This window comes from Plectropomus leopardus, chromosome 17 (assembly GCF_008729295.1).
Source record: "Plectropomus leopardus isolate mb chromosome 17, YSFRI_Pleo_2.0, whole genome shotgun sequence".
NCBI classification, from domain to species: Eukaryota; Metazoa; Chordata; class Actinopteri; order Perciformes; family Serranidae; genus Plectropomus; species Plectropomus leopardus.
Genome location: NC_056479.1, coordinates 27,149,624 through 27,162,696, shown reverse-complemented (window position 1 = coordinate 27,162,696; position 13,073 = coordinate 27,149,624). Strand labels below are relative to the sequence as shown.

The following is a 13,073-nucleotide window of genomic DNA, read 5'->3' as shown; positions in this document are numbered from 1 at the left end:
AAGTCTTAAAGTTCATCACTGAGTCCAAGTGAACGTTTGTGCCAAACCTCAAGGTGATCTTGAGATATCGCTTCCACAAGAATGGGATGGACGGACGGAAAATCACAGGGCCACCGGCGCACACGCATGAAAAGTATATTAAAAAATGTCAAACTATTCCTTTAGCTTTTGTATAGCGAAGCAAACACAGGATCTTGGATGGACGGATGGACAATCTGAAAACGTAATGCCTCCAGCCGATCAACGGCGTGGAGGTGTAAAAATTCCAACATATCACGGCTACTTTAGTCGCCATTAACATGCATGAAGCACGCAGCAGATTCTCCTTTAGCTGTCAGAAGGTATTTTGGGGAAATGTGGGAAATCAGAGGTGACATAACAGCAGATCGGACAGGTTTGAGGGAAAGTGGATGAATTAAAAAAGAGGTGGAAAAATGAGAATGAGCAAAGTGAAGCAAAGAAACATGAAGACGTTGGAGACAATGATGGAGCGGGACACACTTTCCACACACGGCGCTCGGAGTGGACACTCGTGATGCACGTCGAGGGAGGGAGAAAGAGGGAGGAAGAAAGTGGGTTACCACAGTGGGTCATGGCTGCTGGAAATAGCCGCCCCAATGCCTCTCCTCCCTCTACCTGCCTCCCTCCGTCCCGTCAGTACCTCTGCACAGGTAGTATATTTAGCCCCAAATTTTTACAGCCCTACAGCACAGGGGTAAAGTGGGACGAGACTGTCTTACTGAGTTAATAAAGGCGTTTGTGGCTGCGTGAGTCAAAGCTCCAGTACGTGCTCGAGCGTTCGAGAGAGAGTGTGTGTGTGTGTGTGTGTGTGCGCATATGAGTGAGTCATAAAGGGAGAAAGACAGAGAGAAAGAGAAGGGAGCGAACCTTTGTTCTCTACCTGTGAAGTGGACCTTTACAGGCAGGGAGAATATTACACATCTACTCTGCACATTATCTGCAGTTTTCAAAGTGTTTGCCAGCATGCATTGTGTGTGTGTGTGTGTGTGTGTGTGTGTGGTGTGTGCATTTGTAACTTTACAGTCTTGTTTGTTCTGTCAGCATGTAAGTACGGATGTGCACGTTTCACTTCTTTGTGTGTGTGTGTGTGTGTGTGTGTGTGTGTGTGTGTGTGTGTTCGTGCCTGAATGTGCGAACGTCTCCCTGGGGAAGAGAGCGAGTCCATCCAGCAGTGTACTCACTTCCTCTCTCTCTCCGCTCGCTCTCTCCATCTCCCTCCTACGACTTGTTCTCTCCGTGTTATGAAAGTGACCCATGTGGGTGTTATTGAGAATGAGTGAGCGAGGATTTGTGTATGTGTCTCAGCTGGTGTGTGTCTTTATGCGACTGTGCTGGCGCGGCCAGACTCATGTAATCAAGTGTATTGCCTCTAATATTTTAGATTAGGGGTATTAGGGGCGGCACAAGTCAGTGCAGCCCATGAAATCTGACACTGACTGCCAGAATCCAGTTATGACAAAATGTTGGCCTTCTTAAAGCGTCCATTGATTTTTTTTTTTGTATTTTTTGTCTTTCCAAGCCGTGGTAAATTGTGTAAAGGCTCTCAGTGATCTCTGTGAGTGTTCAGGAGTGTGCATAGGCACGTCCTAATGTGTGTGTGTGTGTGTGTGTGTCAGCCTCGGTCCAGATTTCTGTCCATTAATGGTGTGAGATATACTGTAGTTCTGGCTTTGCTCCAGCTGGAGAAGGACACCGGATGGCTTTATAGATACAGCCAGGGGCGCAGCACCAAATTCTGGGCCCTGTGCATAAGTGGTGTTCTCTCTTGATCCATATCATTCACACACCTTTTAATTTTTTTATTTTTAAAGTCAGTATGCTTTCTTTCCCTTTCCTTTCCGTCTTTTTTTAGAACCCCATTTTCCTTTTCTTAGGGAAAAAACACAACAGTGTACCACGGTGCTGCAGCAGCAAGCAGTCGGTACGTTTACAAAATGTTAGAAAAAATTATTGTGTCAGTCTGACTAAAACTAAGGCAACATTTAGACAATAATGCCCCTACTAAAAATGGGTGTTTTTATAGCATGAATTACTCAGAAATAAAGAAAAATACAAACAAAGGAAACAAAAAGTTTTCATCCCAGGCTTTTCAAGGGCCCCCACCCACTGAGGTTCCGATAATCAGTCCCACTTTTCAAATGATGCCTCTGGTTACAGCAGATACACGAGGAAGTGTGTGTGTGTATTTGTGTGTGTGAGGGAGATAAACTAACATCAGGAGTTTGTCCTCTCTGTGCACATATGGACACAGTCTGGGTGTGTGTGCCTGTCTGTGTCCATGTGTCCGCATTCATGCATGTATTCTCTTATGTTTGTGATCGTTCATGCATAAGTGTGCCTTGTCTGCGTGTGTGAGAGAGTGTGTGTGAAAGAGACAGAGCTGCTGAGATGGATGCCCCCCTCCCTCCACCTAATGACCATTCATCTGTGGAGGTGAGAAGGAGACGGCACATTACGGCGCTTTTAGTCCGGACGATAGAGTTTTTCTTTTTTTACAGGTGAGCACACTTACAGCTCAGTGCCCCCTAAAGACACTGGCAGCATGATTTAAATGGCTTTATATAATAGATTAAATGGGTCAGTTTAATGTAAATTAAAAAGCAAAAGTTTTAATGCTTGAAAAAAGAGACACTTGTCTGTGACTTTCAAACTTCGGTGTCCACACAAAGAAGCACACGGAGCATGTTTTCAACCTGTGACCTTTTGGCTTCTATTGATCTGTTTGCTTTTTCCCTCAATCGCCAAAGTCAGACGGCACGAGTTCGGCTCGCTCTTATAGGTTGAAGTATGAGAACTGACAACGACCTTACCTCGGGACCAATGTCGATTAGGAAATGTTTAGAGCCCCAAAGTGAATTGTCGCAGCTGACTGAACTGTGTGCACCCTTGGGTGAGGTGCTTAGCCCATCTGACATAAGTGTTAGGCCCGTCGGGCAGAGGGTTGACCCGGAAAGAAAAGCTCATAATTCAAGGTATGAAAACACACTTCAGAGAGGAAATGAAGCCTGCAGGTAGCTTCCTATAGAAGCTAAATATAGTACAGCTCATTGGGCCCACAGAGGTGAAAACAAACTCTTTCTGCTCTTTGACTTTTCTTCACTTCCATCTCAACAACCAGAATCACAGCGACTGCAGGGTGATGAAAATCAATTATTTTGGCTCTATGAGCACATGATTTGTTGTATTTGCAGTGTCCAAGCACACTGTTATCGAGCTGTAAAAGGTGCACTGCAACTGCACGAATTGAAATGTATTTTATTTGCATTTGTTGCAAATTTATTTTGTAGAGATTAAAATTTTAAACTTTTGGATACTGAGGGAAATGACTTGGAACTTGTCACACAGCAGTACGCATGCATCACGGGATCTGTCGGTTTTTAAAAAAAAATTTGTCGCTCATGTTAACAGGTTAAAGCAGCCACACTGCTTTTCATGAGCAGCGCTCTTCAGGCGCAGCACGGTTGCTGCTCAGCTGCGGCACATCGAGAAATGCAGATTTTTTCTGCGTGTTGTTTTCAGCAAAAAATAATGAAAATCAGTGAAAATAATCTCTTAAAAACCTTAAAAAAGCAAACTTTTGGGAGGAATTAAAGATAACATTACGATACATTTTCTATTGTTCACTACTAGTATCATACATTACTTAATGTGTGTATGTATAGAGAAATACATCTTTAAAAAATATCCAAAACTAATGTACTTCAAAAGAGAGCTAAACGAACTGTAAAAAGTACTTTTTAGTTGGAAAAAAACAGACTTTCTTATAAGTTTAGGTTTTTTGTAAATGTTTTCATATATAGTGAGCTCCTATACAGACATGTATGTCTTTGTTGATTCATTTTTAACTCATATTACATATTCAGTAGATTATGTAACCCTTTTTTGTGTGCGTTAAATAAGAAAACTACATTTTAAAAAAGATGTACTTTCTTTTATATCTGCTGTGCATCTGGATTGTGAGGCTTCATACTTTGGCCCCATTGTTTTTTCCAGCTGATATCTCCCAGTTCTAGTTCTCTGCAGAGGAAATATTTAGGCAAATGTGAAAAAACCATTTTGCTTCAGTGTGTTTAAATGACAAATATAAAGCTATCTGATCAGAACTGCATGCTGGCATTCGGAGAGTAGAGTTGGTATAAAATGGGCAGGCACAATAAGCTTCAGCTGACACCTTTTCACTGAGCAGGAAAACAAGTCTTTGTGTTGCTCGCATTGTTTTTACTGAACTGTTTTGTTGGAAAACATATTCATTTTTTTAGCTGTTTGGTTTTTCTATTTTCGGAACTTGTTGAAAACATTTCAATTTTCACTTCTGCGCCAAAGCCGACTGCTCTGAGCCTGTTTTGTAATCGCAGCATTTTCTGCCTCAAATGGAGGGAAAGAAGTCATTTCCTTCCCTGAATTGTGGCCAAATATGTCTTTCTGCAACTTATTTTACCGCTCTGATGGCCCAAATGTCTCAACGCCACCTTTGAAACAGCAGTAACATCGACAATGATAAGATGTTGTTGCAAAGTGTGAATCAGGTGCAATTTTCATTTGCACGCTTTGAGACCTTCAGATCATTTATGACCACGACGTGCACAAAAAGGTAAAGTGATGACCTGCTGAATCTTGCAGCTTTTCACAAAATGAAAAAGTGAATATCAAAGCTTTCAGACACAAATGATCTCCTCACCTCTCCCACCATGCCGTTCCACGTCCCGTTGATCTTCTTGCCGTGTTTGCCGTTCGTGACCAGGTAAAGATCGTAGGTGAACTTGACCGACTTGGCGATCTTCTTCAGGATGTCGATGCAGAATCCCTTACAGCAACGCTTTATGTAGATCCCTGAATCCTTGGTCTGATTGCTGCGTGGGCAGACAAACAGGTAGATAGACAGATAATTATTTAATCAAATGTGTGCTTGTGCCTGAACTGGCATGAATTTTTAATTGCGGTCGTGATTTGGTGTATCTGGCACTGTCACTCTCACACCGATGAAGTGTGAACTGATTCTGCCACTGGCTCTGCAAAGCTGTCGTGGGAAATTAACATCATTCGCTGGCAAAATTTGGGCAGTTGTTTTATCTTTTCATCTCTGCTTTGGTCAGTTCTTCAGTGGCTAGATCTGCGAGTCTCTTTGTGTGGGAATTAAATGTTCACACTAACATCATGAATCAGAAATGTATGTTTCTTCTTGATATGCGTCTTTGCTTCTGTTTCTCTGATATTTTACTCCAGATTCTACAGGGCTGGACCAAATGCAGTTTTTTTTAACATTCAAAGCTTCTTTTGAGGTTTTCTGTTGAAGATTTGAATATCTGTTGTCATATGTATGATGTCAAATCCAAAAAAAAAATAAATCCTCAATTCAATTTAAGTCATACATCAGATTAAAAGAGTTAGACCTTTTAAAATAAATCAACAGATTTTGTAGATTAGGAAATTAATCTTTAAAAAGCTAGTAATAAATACCCTAAAACATATTTATAATTATCAGAATTACATATTTACTTATTTATTATTTATTATTATTATTGTCATTATTATTATTACTATTATTATTATTAATAAGCACTTTTTCATGTCATTTCTTTGTATTTTTTTGGCCGTAATTTTGGTAATTTTTTTGCAGTGTTTAACTAATTTCTTCTTTTTAAGTTGCTCATTGGCTTCTTCCCACATTTTTCAAAGAAATAGAGCCAATTTGCTCAGGTTCTCAAGGATTTTAAACTGCCCCTGTTAATACAGGTGACTGCCAGTTAAAGACAGGCAACACCTGCTGAATCAGATTTGATTATATATATTTTTAGCCAGGAGCACCCTCAGTTCTGAATGACGTTTTGAACTATTCGGTGCTGCCCGTCTTTGTCTCTGATTTGGAGTATCTGACGTGTGATCCTCACAGTGTTTTGATCTGTTTGCGGCAGGGCACAGTGTTCCGCATGCAGGTCCCGCTGAGCGGATCCACGTCTTCCACGATGACGAACGGAGCCTCCTCCAGCGTCACGATGGACAGGTGGTCATCCTCCCTGGTCGCTGCCCCCCCATACAGTTCATAGCGAGGCCACACGTGGTACTTCATGGAGAGGGAGCCATTCTCCCATTTACCCACCTGCAGAGACACACAGCAAACACAAGACAGTCAGATTGCCTTAAATGTCTTTTTTGGTCAAGAACTGCATTCTTCATGTTTTACCAGCAAGTTAACCAACCAGAGAGACTCACAGTCTGGCAAGGCTAATAAATGTAACAGTGCAAATATAAATACATAAAAATCAAAAAATGAACTCCACACTGCCATGAGTCCAGTCCATCAAAAATAACCCCAATTCGGCTTTTGTAAACTGTTGAAACACATCACCAAGGTGGCCAAGGGACGACCTGAGAAGACTGCAGCCACTCTTAACAATTTTGTGATTTCAGCACAAATTATTCATTGGCAAAGAAAAATACGTAGCTTGTCTATTTTTTACAGAGCTGTAGCATAACTGGACTTTGAAAGGTATTAACTTTGTCTGGAGGCTACAGCACAACAAAGTAGAAAAACATCAAACACAATTAAAATACACAAAAACCCATTTAACTATGAAGCCTGCTTACTTACTAATGACAGAAGCACAAATATTATGGAAAAATGACCAAATCAAGCAAATGTGCAAGTCTACAAAATCAAGCACGCGAAATTGTTTGCCTCTGAAACAGTCTTGTTGAGTAAACATTAAACTGAGCACCAGACTGAGCAAAACCTTTTAGTCGGATTGTGGAAAGTTGCACTCGGAGGCATTGTCCCTCCCGACTCCCTTACAGTGAAGATAGCTACGATGATAACAAAATCAGGGGACTAATTCATCTCTTATCATCTGCAATCTGCAGATGCTCTGGTTTAAAAATGAGACCAACTTTTTTATGGGTGTTTGAGCCACAGACGAATGATGAAGGTCAATATAAAAATGTGGCCGGCAACAGATGGTACCTCTGGGTTCACACTGGACACAGAAGCACCCTGATATGCTTATTGCTGCCTGGCTGTTCACACCAGGAGCGCATTTCACTGCATCGATCAGAAGTAATTCTTCTTCTCTGCTTGTTTCTAATCACTCAGAGAGCTCTGTCCCTGCTTGCTTGTGTCTCTCTGGCTGTGAGCGTGTCTGTCTGTGTGTGTCTGCTCATCTTTCTCCCTTTCTGTTTAGACACTACTGACAAACATTGTGGAATCACTAGATGCGTATTTTATCATTTATCATAATAGGATCAGCAGCCTAATACATGTGTCCTTTACATTGTTCATAATAGAGTATTCAGATTTGATTGTGGAAAAGAATCGCTGCAGATTTTTGGTGCATCTAGTGTAAACTGTATGATTGCTCAACATCGGCGCAGAAAGGAAGCAGACAGCGGTCCATGGAAAATCAACGCGCTTTGTGGCGTTTCCCAGTCCAATTAGCGTATGACTGCTTGTCTTTAGCTGAGCCAATTTCCAGAAAAACTTGCAGCCCATGCTGGCCAGTTAAGAGGAGTGAGCAGTAAACCATGGAATAACACTCAATAAAATAAGTTTTTTAACAATTGTAAATCACTGCAACCATGAGAGGTCCTTGAGCATCATTTATATGCACACAAAATACTGACTGATTGGTCCAGTGATTAGCTGCGGACAGACATAAACACACACTCACGCACTTCCACACACAACCACACGCATGATCCCCTCCAGGGTTGTGCCTGGCGGAGATAAAAAGCAATGTAAACTTTGAACGCTTGTTACAAAAAAAACATCTCACTCTGATTTGGCTTTTATCGCCTCATCTTCTGTTATCTGGGCTTAACTGTGATCAGTCCATCTGTCAATAAAACGACGATGAGGCAGCAAATGAACAGCAGAATTTAACGACTGGTGATAAAATATAAAACACGGTGACGTAGAAAGTTAGTGAGAGGAGAGGAGACGGAGGAGGAGAGGACTGGGACCGAGAGCGGAGAATGAGAACAAGGTTAACGGGAAGGACGAGACTGAAACGGGGGAAAGAGCAGAATTCAGATCAAGAGGAGAGGGTGGGGACACAGCCGGATGGAGAGATTAAACGGAGAAAAAGAGGGAGATGAGAAATTTGCAGAGAGAAAGGGTCAAGTGAGCGTTGACGTGACACAGAGAGAGAAAGCCGGAGATTGAGCTCTTTCACATGCAAAATGCTGGCTCTTCTGCAGAGGAGAGTCCAGCTGTACGTCTGGAGGGCCCTTCAGCCCCTGTGGCTCTACTCCACTGAAATTCATCATCAATTAGTAAATTTCCCACCGGATGCTGCTCACGTGCAGCCATACCTGCCTGTGCCCTTCCTGAGAAGTGCCCACTCGGCCACTTTCATGGAGAGAAGGGTGTGGGTGGAAATGGATACGGATCATCAGCTAATTGGACACAGTGTGATGGGAGAGAGGGCAGGACAGGAAGCTGAGACACCAGTGTGTGGAGCAGGGACACTCAACTCGACTTGTTTGGGGGCCACTTTTACAAAATGACAGGAGGCCAGGGGCTAGTCGCAGCAGAAATGAACACTTCTAGTATATCAGGACATTTCTAGAATTTTAGAACATTTCCAGGATTTTATGACGTTTCTGGGACATTTCTAGGATTTTAAGACATTTAAAGAACAGCTCTAGGACTTTTCTACAATTCTATGATGTTTCTAGGATTTTAGGATTATAGGATTATAGCATTTTCCTATGATTTAGAGAAATTTCTAGGACTTAAGGACCTTTCTGGAATTTCAGCATGTCTCTATGATTTCTCAGACATTTCTAGGATTTTGGGACATTTGTCGGACATTCTAAGGATTTCACAACATTTGAAGCATTTAAGGACATTTCTGGGACATTTCTAAGATTTAAAGAAATTCCTTGGTCTTCTTTCTACAACTTTAGGACATTAGGGGTTCAGTTAGGACCTCTGTCCGGGTTGTGTGGGATCCTCCTCTAACACTTTTTTTAAATAAACAAGCTCTACTTTGATGCATTTTTAAGCACTCCAGCACCTTATGTATACTAAAAATATAAAAACAATTCCAAGTGTCAAACATTTTACTTTTATTGTGAATTAAAAAATGGTTAGGGGGCCAACAGGCACCCTACGTGGGGCCATTTTTGGCCCGAGGGCCATAAGTTGAGTATCACTGCTGTACTGGTTTGTCAAATATAGGATGTACAGACACACGTTGCACTCCAGGGAGCACAAACTTGCCACGGCTGCTTGAAGAGGGCAGGCTGCGGCTGTGTCTCTCTGGAGCACAATGCTGCCTGGACAAATAAGGAGTGAGTGAATGATGAGGATAGACAGAGATGGAGAGAACAGGAGAGAGAAGGTGGAGAGAAAGGGGTTAAAAATCATCCCGGAGGGGAGTAAACTGGACTGGACACTACAGAGTCTTCACAGTACTTCAAAGGTGCAGTGGAAACGTGGTTGTAGGAGCTGGAACTCATTAGGATCCAAGAAAAGTGGTTCAGCTGGAAGTCAAGCTAAGAATTAAACATGAGTGAGGGAGCAAGAGGAGGAGGAGGAGGAGGGAAGGAAAGAGAAGGGGTGGTGCAGACTGCGAGGGGAGAAAGAGAGAGAGAGGGAGACAGAAGGGGAGCGATTCACCTTGTTCTCTGATCAGAGGACAGAATATAGATTAGAGAGGCAGAAGAAAGAGAGAAACACTGAGAATAAAGAATAGGGAGAGTCAAAGGAGTCAGACTGCAGGACACAGACACAATGGAGGGCGAGCAGAAGGAAACACAGACGCAGGCTGGTGACTTTGCAGGTGGCATCAAGCATCAAGTTCATGTTAGGTTTTTGGTTCGGAGTATGACTCAGGATCGCTGTTGTCCCGTCTGCACCACCGACACCTTCTCGTCCACTCATGCTCTGAGAATGTCCATCTATTTCTCCATCTCCACAGAGATTTTAACCTTTTTTTTGTTTAGAGAATAACCAGCACATCTGAAGTTTGACTGAAGTTTGGTTTTGATCCATCTGAGTCACACATTCACCGCACAGCACATTCACAAGGTTCAAACACGGGGGCCAAAAAATGACGCAAAAATGCCAAAAACTGCACTTACGCTAACGTCCACTTGAGGCTGACTCCAAAAGCGAGTAAATCCCCATAAACTGTCATGTTAAAATGCCAAACTTTACAGCAGCAATTAACATGTATACAGCCTGGTATAAATAATATTTCTGGTTTTTATGGCGAATTTCAACATTCGTGGCAACTGTACAGTCTGCTGACAGCGGGACACAGTGAATGTGAACGTTGGTTAAAGTTGCTTTTGGTAACATTAGAAAGATAAAACACAAAATAAACTCTAATAAGACTAGTATTAATTTCAGAACACACACAAAATGAGACTTGTGTGCCTAATTCTGGGAAGCTTTCCAACACATTTACTCCCAGGATGCTGAAGTATCTGAGCTTCACTGTCTGTGATGTTTTCTGTCTTTATCTTTTTTGTCCACAACATGTAACTCTACTGAGACTCAAAGGGATGAGTTTGACCTTATTTGGCATTCTGGCACATTGCTGTATGTTAAAGAGCCTGAACGTGCACAAGCAGGTGGGTGTAGAACAGGTGAGCTCCGTCTCTGTTTTTTGCACGATGGTGTGAGTACGCGTGTTTGGTGGAACTAACTTTCTTGTTTTAGCAGAAAGTTTCTCAGCAAACATGAGCTTCCTCTGCACATGCTTTGATACACGAGGCCTCTGAAGTCAACAGCACCGTGGCTCTGCTACCAACTCCACCTGGGATCCTAAAACCGTAACTCGCTGCAGTCTCACTAGACTGCCAAACATGCCAAGACTACGGCCTATATGCTGTTTTTTGGCAAGGCACAATTTCACCCTTCAAAAACCTGGAAAGACATCACTTTTTCTTGTGCTGCTTTCAAACAAATTGAGGCAAATTAGTTTGACTTTTTTTTAAAACATGGGAAAAGGTAATGAGCACCTAGGTAAAAAGTGTTTCACAAATTGCAAAAAATTTGAAAATTATCTTTAAAAAGATAAGAAAATGTCTAGGGGAAAAAAACTATATTTATAACAATTATGTTTCATTATTTTAATTTTTAAGCACTTTTCCCAGGTCATTTGTTTGTTCTTAACTTTCTTTTTCTTTCATTTTCTCTAATTTTCAGGTAATTTTTTAAAATGATTTCTTGCAAATGTTTGGGTCTTTTCTTTTTCCATTGCTCATTGCCTCCTCCCCATGTTTTTCAAAGAAAACATAGAGTTAGTGGAAGCTGCAGGTCATACATCATCCTCAATGCTTGTGCATGTGCTCTGTCATTAATATCATAAACAGCTTTATGTCATAGTCTCTCTCTATATATATATATATATATATATATATATATATATATTATATTTATTTATTTAAAATGAATCTCTCGTGAGTATTTGGATTTCACAAAACAGAACTGCATCACGAGTCAAAACCGAGACACCTTGCAGACTAAGTGACCCAGCAGCTTTGGTATTTTCAAACAACCACTACGTCACTGTTTTCCAAGCTGCTGCACGTGATCTGGTTGCCACGGAAATAAATATCGTCTGATTAATAAGCACAACCTAAATCTCTGTTTGAGAAAGAACGTTAATCGTTAAACAGGAAGTAGCACTGGCTGCAGGGCGGCTTTAGGCAAATCCAACCACAAGTTCTGTCTTCCTCGTAATGTCTGAGGAGCTGCAGGTCTGACTGTTGCAGAGATCATTTTCAGTGGCAGCAGCTGATTGTGCAGCCAGGCGACGCGCAACACTGTAAGAGCAATGTGCAGGAAAATGCATGCATATTTTATTCTTCCTGTCTGAAAATCATGTCTCATAAAGCTTTTTTTTGTTTACACTATGTACATGATCCCCTTAGATTCATTTGTTTCAGTTCACATTAACCTTAACTAGGGAAAATAAAAAAAAATTAAATAGAAAATTAAAATAAAATAAAATATATATATATATATATATATATATATATATATATATATATATATATATATATATATATATGGTTATATATTGGTTTTGCTCTTTTCTTATTCATGTTCTTTTTTATGTTTTTATTGCTAGTGTGTTGTTAAGTAGCTCCTCATTGCCTTCTCTCCAAGATTTTGAGATAAATCAACCCAATAGTACTTTATTTACCTTTATTTTAACAGTAATTTATTTACCTTTATTTTAACAGTACTTTACTACCTTAACTACAACAGTACTTTATTTAACTTAATTGTGATTATATTATATTTAGTAGTTTAGTGTTTTATTAGTCTACATGGGTTCAGAGAAAAGTTCAAAATATGAAGTTATATTTTTTGTATCATAATATAGCATTAAAATATCATGATATTATTTATAAGCCATACCAACCCGCCCTAGTAGTATGTAAAACCTTCCCAAACTTTAAAAATAAAAATTTAAGCATTTTCACTTCATCATCACTCTGGAGTCGGTGCTGCGGCGCGTTGCTCAAAGGCACCTTCGCCGACTTGATAATATCTAATCAGAGCGGCGCCTATAAAGCTTAAGGCTTAAAATGCTTAAAAAGTAAAAATCAGATGATAAGAGATGAGATGCAGATAGCAGACAGATACCTGTGGACCAATCAGGTACTGTACTTACAGGGTACAGATGAATGTAGACATACACATGTACGCACGCACGCACGCACACACACACACACACACACACACACACACACACACACACACACACACACACACACACACACACACACACACACACACACACACACACACTTCGTCTCTCTCCTGTGTCTCTCACCCTCTCCCACTGTCTCTCCTTGTTGAGCAGAATGATGACCAGCTTGGGGTGCATCTGGTATCCGTCCTCGCTGAACGACAGATTACGCCCCTCAAACGTCACATTCATCAGGTACCTGTAGAGGAAAACATCGAGAAAAAAAGAGGGAAAGAGGCTCATTGAGACATATACATCACCACCTGAAAAATATCTCTGTCAGCAGCGGCTCTCAAATGTTTTATTTGCTCTATACATCTACATCATTCCTTGTTGGATGACTCA

At 41.0% G+C, this 13,073-nt stretch overlaps 1 protein-coding gene across 1 annotated transcript in view; it reads right to left on the bottom strand.

Annotated features, from left to right (window-relative positions):
- The window catches only part of LOC121956614 (glutamate receptor ionotropic, NMDA 2B), a 128,993-nt gene that overhangs the window by 25,481 nt on the left and 90,439 nt on the right, over positions 1-13,073 (bottom strand). The window contains exons 5-7 of the mRNA XM_042504929.1: positions 12,813-12,927; positions 5,910-6,118; positions 4,700-4,871 (exon numbers count right to left, since the gene is read on the bottom strand). Of these exons, the coding sequence (XP_042360863.1) occupies positions 4,700-4,871; positions 5,910-6,118; positions 12,813-12,927 (496 nt within the window). The remainder of the gene's footprint in view (positions 1-4,699; positions 4,872-5,909; positions 6,119-12,812; positions 12,928-13,073) is intronic.